A 10911-nucleotide genomic window follows, 5' to 3' on the forward strand; every position below is an offset into this window, starting at 1 on the left:
GACATTTTATATCAAAAAAACGTTAGTGTGGTCCAGCAAGTCCAAATATGATTATAATATGCCCCAAAAATAATTTTCAGATGCACAGTGTGTCCCAGGAAATGCATCACTTTGTGGAAATATCATAACCTTGTATTAGTCACTCAAGGTGTGGTGAATTAATGACTCCCGCCCTTCGGGTGGGAGTGCTGATGTAAGTACAATATATCCAATGAATCCATCGTAACTTCTCCAACCTCTGGTTGTATCACACGACTCAACGTTTCAACAATCAGCAACACAAGGGTTAATTGTACGTCCACTTGCCTATGCCAAGAGCAAGTTCCTTGCTAACCTCTTCCTGGATATACCCGGGGTGGAGCAGGTGGGCCTAATCAGCTGACTTATCACAAAGCCATGTTGCAAGACCTCATGACATTTAGCCAATTCTATCAGCCAACAGCAAGGCAAGCATGTGTTATCAGTCCTTTGTTTTTATTGAGGAGGTATATGAAATTACATCATGTAAACATCGTTGTCTGTCGTCTTCTTAGGATCCAACAAAGACCATCATGCCCCCACTTTGACCATCATGCCCCATCTCAGGCTCAAACACCCATATCTAACCGCATTAAAATTGAATCTTTCGTTCAAACCAGTATCAATGGCAATCAAGTAAACGCAGAAAGCCAGATTTCAATAAGGTATGCATTTGGTAAGCGATTTTCGCAACAGTAGACTGGCATTGGCATTGTTCTTTACCAATAGGGGTGCACCTGCCATGCACACACACACTCTGTTTGCGCAGCATTGTGTGGAATTTGGACTGCAAGACGAAGTGTGATTGAAGCCTCTGGGTACAAATGTCATAAGTGTAAGACTCAGCACGACAGAAGGGTTAAAACTAGCCATTCTTGGAGTGATAGGCAATGAGTGCAACAGCCACTCCCACGTAGATTCCGGTTCCGATGATAAGAGAAAGCACAGCCAAGAACAGTGTCCATCGGGAAATGGAGTACGCCTGATGGAATTCGCCTCTCATGATGGCACGGCTCGTCTGTGCGAAACACGACATGGCAGTTCCACGTCACTCCGAGTTGGCTGAAGAACACTTTGTTTATCTCGAGAAAGGGATGGGGGTCAGGAGTGGGGTGGGATCAGGGGTAAAATCACTTGTGTTCCAAGTTATGGTTTGGCAAGGTGCAAATAAGCTGTGTTTTCTGAAAAATCTTCAAATGCAGAATGCAATGTTGCATTGAATATGAAATGTAGTTAAGTGGAGCACAAATATCCTTGTTATTAATTATTCTGTATCATATCAAAAAGTGCTGCATCGTCTGAACGTATTTAATGTTGAAGTTCAGAAAACCTTGCAAAATTGCCACTCAGAAACACAATTACATGAAAATGCTGCTCAAGGATTACCTTCTAATTCAATATCAGCTTGGGTGTGTTCAATCCCATCAGCTCTGTGAAACTATAAGCACATTCGATCTCAGTGAGATACAAAAAGAGCAAATGCTGCTGCATCTCGGAGCACCTCATCCTCCAAATGGTGATGTAAATCCGGCTGTCTCACCTGCATTTCGTTTGCGGATAATAAAGAGCCCATGACATCTCAAAAGAGAGAGGGCCATTGTGTGCAGGTAGCACAAGCTAAATCCTATGCCTAGAGATTAAATGGGATATGAAAGCTAGTGATAAAATATGTGCAGTATGTGGATGGATGCCAAGTTTGATTGGGGTAAGAGTAAGAATGTGATCAGTGCGATGTATGGATGATGACACAAATTGATTGACGACTCGAGGTGGTGTGGATACAGCACAGCTATGATGGCACAAATGGTCAATTCCTGTGTCTTAAAAGTTCCGTCGCAGGTTCTTGAAACTTTTCACATCACGTCAGCAAGGCTACAAAGCTGGAGTTCCAAATCATCAATTGCTAAAATGCAAGGCTTGTTCCTTCCTGCGTTGTGCTTGCACATCCAACTTACGTTTCTGGAAAGGCAAAATGCTGCAATTCCCAGAGGGCAGAAATAAAGCATGGCGAGCACAGAAAGGCTGAGATGATCACGAGGGGGCAGCCTCATGAAATTATCTTCCCTCTCCGTGTCACTTGAATAATCGCTCTGTGTGTCCAGAAAAGCATTCGCTAATTCGGGTGCGAATCATGCGCAGACACTTTGTCCCATATTTTCACGTGGAACAAAAGGATTGTAAAAAATCAGCAAAAAAGTGGCACAAATTCATCATGTCTCCATTTTTGTAACTCTCACCAAAATCACGATTTAGCTGAAATAACAAGATGAGTATTACCGAGTCAATGTAATTTAAAGAATTTATGTGGTTAGTGAAGGATATGGATGATTCTTCTGTTTAATTCATAGTCCTTACTCAAACCCATGAATGAGATAAAATTTTCTTCAGCAGTTGGTGAAATCATAGACATCATCAGCATCAATGTACCAGACTCTTGACAGAGCATCAGCTATTGTCACTGTAATCTCTTGGCAAGGGATAAGCTGAGTGGTGTGGTTATGCTAGGTGGTTTGGTTATGCTGGGCGGTGTGGTTATGCTGGGTGGTTTGGTTATGCTGGAAGGTTAGGTTATGCTGGGTGGTTTGGTTTTGCTGGGTGGTTTGGTTATGCTGGGTGGTTTGCTTTTGCTGGGTGTTGTGGTTATGCTGGGTGGTTTGGTTATGCTGGGTGGTTTGGTTATGCTGGGTGGTTTGGGTATGTTGTGTGGTTTGGTTATGTTGGATGGTTTGGTTTTGCTGGGTGGTTTGGTTATGCTGGGTGGTTTGGTTATGCTCGGTGGTTTGGTTATGCTGGGTGGTTTGGTTATGCTGGGCAATATGGTTATGCTGGGTGGTTTGGTTATGTTGGGTGGTTTGGTTATGCTGGGTGATTTGGTCATACTGGGTGGTTTGGTTATGCTGAGTGGTTTGGTTATGCTGGGTGATTTGGTCATGCTGGGTGACTTGGTTATGCTGCATGGAATGGTTTGGGAAAGCTGGATGGTTTGGTTATGCTGGGTGGTTTGGTTATGCTGGGTGGTTTGGTTATGCTGGGTGGTTTGGTTTTGCTGGGTGGTTTGGTATGTTGGGTGGTTTGGTATGTTGGGTGGTTTGGTATGTTGGGTGGTTTGGTTATGCTGGGTGGTTTGGTTATGCTGGGTGGTTTGGTTATGCTGCATGGAATGGTTTGGGAAAGCTGGATGGTTTGGTTATGCAAGGTGGTTTGGTTATGCTGGGTGGTTTTGTTATGCTGGGTGGTTTGGTTATACTGGGTGGTTTGGTTATGCAAGGTGGTTTGGTTATGCTGGGTGGTTTTGTTATGCTGGGTGACTTGGTTATGCTGCATGGAATGGTTTGGGAAAGCTGGATGGTTTGGTTATGCTGGGTGGTTTGGTTATGCTGGGTAACTTGGTTATGCTGCATGGAATGGTTTGGGAAAGCTGGATGGTTTGGTTATGCTGGGTGGTTTGGTATGTTGGGTGGTTTGGTATGTTGGGTGGTTTGGTTATGCTGGGTGGTTTGGTTATGCTGGGTGGTGTGGTTATGCTGCATGGAATGGTTTGGGAAAGCTGGATGGTTTGGTTATGCAAGGTGGTTTGGTTATGCTGGGTGGTTTTGTTATGCTGGGTGGTTTGGTTATACTGGGTGGTTTGGTTTTGCTGGGTGGTTTGGTATGTTGGGTGGTTTGGTTATGCTGGGTGGTTTGGTTTTACTGGGTGGTTTGGTTATGCTGGGTTGTTCGGTTATGCTGCATGGAATGGTTTGGGAAAGCTGGATGGTTTGGTTATGCTGGGTGGTTTGGTTATGCTGGGCAGTGTGGTTGTGCTGGGTTGTTTGGTTTTGCTGTGGGAGACATCGCATCAAATGTGGGACAGAAACATGACTGCATGAATACAAAAGTGTGCTCGTGATCGATAACACTGAACAACAAATTTCAAAATTTTTTTTTTACTGGAGATGTGTAAAGTGATTAAGACTAATTTGGGTACGCTGATTTCAAAAATCATAACCGTTTTGCTGTATCACGTCAGGATTTTCAGGAACAGAAATATTCCCATTGCCTAGAAGTCAGGATTTCAATGAAATTTGCATACGTCTTTAACATGTCTATTTCGTACAATTGTTGTTAACTTGTGTTATATTTCTTTCTTTCAGATAAGGATGAGTAGGCGTTCCTGTACCAATCATCCTGACAACTTCTGTTATGTCTGTGGTCGGTATACCAAAAAAGATCAACAGCGAAGTATATCTACAGCAGTGAAAATGAAGGCCGCCTACTTTCACTACTTCGGGTGTAAGGTGGGGGACCAAGAACAGAGCTGGGCACCACACATCTGCTGCACAAGCTGTCACACAACCTTGACTCAGTGGTTGGTGGGCAAGCGCGCGAGCATGCCATTTGCGGTGCCCATGATATGGCGTGAGCTGCAGAATCATCATGATGATTGTTATTTCTGCTGCACAAGCATTGCTGGCTTCAACAAGAAGAATAAAGGTCACATCAAGTACGCTGACTGCGTCTCTGCTCGTAAACCTGTGCCTCATGATGACGAGAACCCCGTTCCAACACCTCCAGCTGATCAGAACATAGCTGTAAGCAGTGGTGAAGAGGATGGTGATGATGAACCTTTTGAACCCGACACTCAAGAATCACACCTTCTGAACCAGGGAGACTTAAATGATCTTGTAAGAGATCTCTCGCTGTCAAAGGCGAAGGCAGAGCTGCTTGGATCAAGGCTGCAGCAGTGGAATCTACTTGAACCTAACACCAAGATATCCTTGTTCAGAGCACGTCACAGAGACATGGCTGAGTTCTTTGAGATGGAAGACACGATGACATTCTGCAGTGACATCAACGGTCTGTTGAAAGAACTTGGGTGTGATCACGATCCTGCAGACTGGCGCCTCTTCATCGACTCGGGGAAGAACAGCTTGAAGGCTGTTTTGCTCCACAATGGCAACGAGAAACCATCAGTCCCACTGGCTCACGCGTTCGGCATGACAGAGACCTATGAGACTATGCGGCAGCTGCTTGATTCCATCAAGTACAATGACTTCAACTGGCACATCTGCGGAGACTTGAAAGTGGTGGCGCTGTTGTTAGGGCTGCAGTCAGGCTACACGAAATACATGTGCTTCCTTTGTCTCTGGGATAGCAGAGACGACAAGAATCACTGGACGAAGAAAGATTGGGAAGAGCGAAAAGAGCATGTACCTGGTCGACACAACGTGAAGCATGTCGCCCTTGTCGACCCAGCCAAGGTTTTCCTTCCACCACTCCACATAAAGCTCGGCTTGATGAAAAGTTTTGTACGGGCAATGGATCTGAATGGGCGTGGGTTTTTATACCTCAAGGAAAAGTTTGGCAACACCTTGTCGGAGGCCAAGATCAAGGCTGGTGTCTTTGTTGGACCGCAAATCCGACAGATTATGAAGGACGAAACTTTTCCGACAACTCTAAACCCCAAAGAGCTGGCAACTATGAAGAAATAGTGCAGCAGCTGCTGGAGTCCTTCAGGAAACTTGGCTCCAGGATGTCCCTGAAAATCCATTTCCTACACCAGCACCTGAACTTCTTCCCTGACAACTTGGGAGCAGTCTCGGACGAGCACGGCGAGCGATTCCACCAAGAGATTTCACTCATGGAGACGCGTTACCAAGGGCGGCACAACCCGAACATGATGGGCGATTTCTGCTGGTTCCTGCATCGTGAAACTGACACAGAGCAGCACAAACGCAAAGCCAAATGCCTAATGCATTTTTAATTACATTCTAGTGGAGTTTTTCTGTAATTTCTATAATTTTGAAGCATTCATGATGAAATAAATGAATAAATGAATTTTTGTAAATTTCATTGAAATCCTGACTTCTAGGCAATGGGAATATTTCTGTTACTGAAAATCCTGACGTGATACAGCAAAATGGTTATGATTTTTGAAATCAGCGTACCCAAATTAGTCTAAATCACTTTACACATCTCCAGTAAAAAATTTTTGTTGTTCAGTGTAATCGAGATTCTTGTGAAACTGGGAGTTTTCTGGAAGGTACTTGGAGAAGGGTAGATGGCTAGTCGCCATCAGGAAGCAGATAATATCAGAAGAACTATGAGGAGAACCTCTCCAATCAGGTGAGGTGGAGCCTCCAAATTATTTGAGAGACCAAATGAAGATGCAATCGAATCTTTTTGCATCAGTCTTCATTGAGCAGTCTTCTTATTGAGGGTTGTCAGCATTTTCTTTTTATTTAAGGAGCAATGAAGGAAAATGCGGCATGAGAAATATTTAAAAGGATGGGAAAAAAATTCTGCCATTTACACATGGAATATGTAGTTGACTCATGTGGTCAGGTTGGTAGGAGGTTCAGAGGTCAGATATTCACAGCACACTTGCCACTGAACTGCATCGTCTGCTTTAAATTCCCGACCTTACAGTAAAGAAACACTGGTATTTGACAGGATAGGCACTGCATCAATAAGTGCACCCATCCCTCAACTGGATATTGGGTTGGGAATCCATCTGGCAGCATTAGTCGGTGGATGGTAAAGTGTGACACGGTGTCTTACGATGAAAAGGTAATCTGATGGAACTTAACCAAGTGCACAGAATGTTGTATGTTGAACTTGTGGAGTATGTGAAGAGCTCAATAAACTATCGGATGACATTTTTACATGAGCAAGAAAACAACAAAGCAGAAAAGGGATCCTTTATCCATTTAGCAACAAACTTCCAAAATCAGGTGCAAATGATGGATACGACTGCACACAGGATAACGAAACAGAAACAAACACAGCCCCAATTATTGCAAAGAAAAAAAAAACAAGGAAAACTAGAACTGCCACTTTATAACTGCTGGCAGTGATGACCAGGTACCCAGTCCTTCAATCCAACATGGCTGCCAAACCATGTGACGTGTGATGTTCATAATTTTACCACGCCTGCCGACACGATGGTAGATGATAAATGCACATTTTTGCTTCGATACGTCATGTGATTCCAGAGAAAACATTATTTAATATTTCTTTGAATCCAACATGGCTGCCAAACCATGTGACCTATCAATTCGAAATTAACAAACTTGTATTCACTGCTCATGTGCAATAGGTGTGTGAAGTTTCCCCGAAGATCAGATCAGCCATTCTGAAGAAGATGTTTGAAGGTTTTAGGGTTAATTCAAGATGGCCGCCAAACCCTGTGACTTGTGACTTCATAATTTTTAGCATGTCTTATTTTAGCACTTCATTATTTACTCTTCTTCTTCATTTTTACACTCTTCTTCTTCATTTTTTTAACTCTTCTTCTTCATTTTATTACTCTTCTTCTTCATTTTATTACTCTTATTCTTCATTTTATTACTCTTCCTCTTCTTTTTATTACTCTTCTTCTTCATTTTTTACCCTTATTCTTCATTTTTCTCTTCTTCTTCATTTTTTACTCTTCTTCATTGTTTTACTCTTCTTCTTCTTCTTCATTATTTACTCTTCTTCTCCATTTTTTACTCTTGTTCTTCATTATTTACTCTTCTTCATTTCTTTACTCTTCTTCTTTTTTTACTCTTCTTCATCTTCTTCTTCTTCATTATTTACTCTTCTTCTTCTTCATTTTTTACCCTTATTCTTCATTTTTTACTCTTCTAAATTAAAATCAAGAGAGCTCGGCGGCGGCGTCATCGTCGTCGTCGTCGTCGTTGTCGTTGTTCTTCTTCTTCTTCTTCTTCTTCTTCTTCTTCTTCTTCTTCTTGTGAAGACAAATCCTTTAGGACTCAACTCCTTTATATACAGGATCCGGATCTCCTTAAATACTAAACACTTCTACACATCCTCGCATTGAGGGTGCCTTTTGAGAGCGTCTATCATGAACTTTTAAATATATTCGGACATTTGCTTTAAAGTTTCGAAAAGTTCACGTTACTATTCAAAGATTATTCCATTTAATGTATTGTAATTTCGTAAATACACTATTTTCTCGTCATGAACGACGATCGTCCATGACGGGTCTCACTATTCGCTCCATCAAGGCACGTGACGAAATATCGGAAGTGTGGTGTACTGGCCTGCGGGGGCAGGGCAATGCGGGGAGCGTTGTGGAGGCGTGGAGGAGTGGTTTTGGGGGGTCACGTGCCTGCAAGGGATATAGGTGTTCGCGCCGCCTGAGGCGTGGTGTAGTCTGTAGTAGTGTGCATCCGGATGGGCAATAAACAGAGTTCGACAATCCTCACGGCTATCCGAGTCCCGCTGCCCTCCGGACACTACAGTTTGGCGACGAGTCTGTTTCGGATCGGCGTGTTCAGACCCCTAAAACAGACAAATGGTCCCACATATCTTGACCAATATAGTAGCTGCAAGAATGTGTGAACACTTTCTAGATTCAGAAGGAAGTCCTCCATCATGTGTTAAAATTTCATGGAGCTGCCTCTTAAAATAAAAAAAATTACGCAGGAAAATCAATCATTTTACACAGCCTGTCATATGAATGATTTTTCCACTTACAGGTGCCTGTTAGATGGCCTGAGGAAGGTGTAGGAAGCTGAAATTTTGCATGCAAATCCTAATGGAGGGGTAGTTCAGAATGTGTGAAGGCCTTAACGATTGGTCTTTTAATTTTGAAATGAGCTTCTAGCGTGGATGTGCAAAAATGATGGTGTTCAGACCCCTAAAACGGACACGTGTTCCCTTATATCTTGACCAATATAGTAGTTACAAGAATGTGTGAACACTTTCTAGATTCAGAAGAAAGTCCTCTATCATTTGTTAAAATTGCATGGAGCTGCCTCTTAAAATAAAACAAGAAGGTATATACAGAATTGTGCTACTACATGGAAAACAGCATCCTGGTTGCCATGGCAACCACTTTAGATGACGAACGTATGTCGCAACACACCGTCTCCACAGTCTGTACCTATGTACCAAATATGAAACGTGAAAGTTGAAAACTTTGGGAGTTAGAGTGCGGACAGGAACGCATGGACGGACGACCGGTATCACATATATATATATATATATATATATATATATATATATATATATATATATATATATATATATATATATATATATATATATATATATGTATATATATATATATATATATATATATATATATATATATATATATATATATATATATATATATATAAAAATGAAAGGACCCATAGTCTTCACAGGATGACACTGAGTGTAAGGAGTGGTCACAGACTCCTGTATGACCTTAAACAAGGAAATTAGGAAACCATTTGGCCTGTCATTGGCATGTGGCACTCTATTTTCATCTATTTTGCTGCAGCTTTAAACAACGATCTTCTTGATGTTTCACAAAAGTCTAAGCAACCCAATCTAGACTGGGTGACCCAACTTCAGTTATAAGTGTGTGAATGAATAAACAAACCCACAATCATTACACTACAAACCAACCCTTTCCTCGAGCCTCCAACAGTTGAAGTAACTTTTACCAACTGTGGTATTGCTGTAAAGGGAAACCTAAGGGTAAAGCAACTCCTTCCACCCAACCAAAATGCACTTCAAATGTCAGACCTGGGATGATCTTGTATGCTGCGAAGTCCTGCTGGGCAAGGCAAGGTTGGAGATGCGATCCGAGATTGCAGTATCAAAATTTATCTTCCACGTTGTTACCTGCAGGAACAGGGAGAAGGAAATGTTTGCCATCCATGGAAGGATTCATGCGATTGCAGGCAAGACAGATTATATAGATTTATTTATTTTTGTCCTCAGTCCAACTTTCATGAAAGAGCTAATACAGATTTTTCATAAACAGGTGATGAAACCAAAACATGATGGGAAGAATAAAAATCACTGCACAAAATGGATTTTGTGTCCAAGGTATGGAATTTGGTTTCCTAAACATCCAAAAACCAGAATTCATATAATACCTTACCTTGTACAGTTTTGTGAAAAAAAATATATTTTTAAAGGACATGGGAAGGGTCTGCCAGCGGCAAATTTGATTGGCCGAGATGATGTAAAATGCTGAAATATTTTGTCCAAGTACTGCTGAACGGAAGGGTTTTGAAAGTGCGAAAATGGTGATTTGTGTTCTGCAATATTCAAGTAAATAATTCAACTGAAATAAAACAGATGTTCAGGGTTGTAGAAATTGTTTTTTTAGAAGTTTACCACCTTGTCTTGTCTTTTATAACTGTGTCTTACACACCAATTTACTCACACGTTACCTCAGTTATTCGTGCCTGTTGTTTGTGTCATTTATGACATCCTTAAAACGAGTTTCCTGTTTGGAATGATTTTCAATTTTGTTTAAAAATAATAATAATTCCACTCCTCTGTGCGCATGTGCAATCGGGACAAGATTCCGTGTAATTTTCCAAATTCAGAGCCAAAGTACTGCTGAACTGCAGGTTTGTGTTCCGATTGATGTTCTGATTCATGTTCAAGATATAACATTCAATTTAAATTAAGTTGTTCAGGTCAGGTCAGGTCAGGTGTGGGAGCATGTGCTAGAACAGCGCGTCGCTGCGTCCACTTTCCGCCAGTACTCCAGGGGCCTCCATCTGGCCATCCCCCAGGCAGATGCCAGGCCCATCCCCATCTCCTTGAGATGATGGTCAACCTGCTGCAACCACGAGGCACGTGGTCGGCCCACTGGCCTCCTCCACTCATGAGACTCCCTCACTAAGAGAATCTGGTGAGCAGGATCAGCGTCAGGAAAACGAGCCACATGGCCATACAGCCGCAACTGACGCTCACGGACTATGCAGGTAACAAATCTCATTTGAGTCTCTCTCAGCAACCGCTCGTTGGACACAAAGTCTGCACAGTGACAGCTAAGGATTCTCCAAAGAGACCTGGTAGCAAGGGAGTTAAGTGTTCATCACAGAACCCTGGTCAGAATCCAAGTCTCACATCCGTAGAGCAAGACTGGAAGCACCAAGGACCTGAAGACTTGGA

The 10911-nt window shown here is 42.3% G+C and overlaps 1 protein-coding gene across 5 annotated transcripts in view; it reads right to left on the reverse strand.

Annotated features, from left to right (window-relative positions):
• Nucleotides 1–457: 457 nt before the first annotated feature.
• Nucleotides 458–10911, reverse strand: part of LOC147019842 (uncharacterized) — a 65505-nt gene continuing 55051 nt past the window's right edge. For 4 of the 5 annotated variants that reach the window (XM_085894607.1, XM_085894608.1, XM_085894609.1 and 1 more), the window contains 3 exons: nt 9523–9621; nt 1974–2108; nt 458–1036 (listed from right to left, as the gene is read on the reverse strand). In XM_085894607.1, coding sequence (XP_085750733.1) covers nt 884–1036; nt 1974–2108; nt 9523–9621 — 387 coding nt within the window. In that variant the 3' untranslated portion in view covers nt 458–883. The remainder of the gene's footprint in view (nt 1037–1973; nt 2109–9522; nt 9622–10911) is intronic. The other variant, XM_085894610.1, reaches the window with a different exon arrangement.

Source organism: Eptatretus burgeri, chromosome 9, assembly GCF_056783735.1.
Source record: "Eptatretus burgeri isolate ZD-2024b chromosome 9, Ebu_testis_v1, whole genome shotgun sequence".
NCBI lineage: Eukaryota > Metazoa > Chordata > Myxini > Myxiniformes > Myxinidae > Eptatretus > Eptatretus burgeri.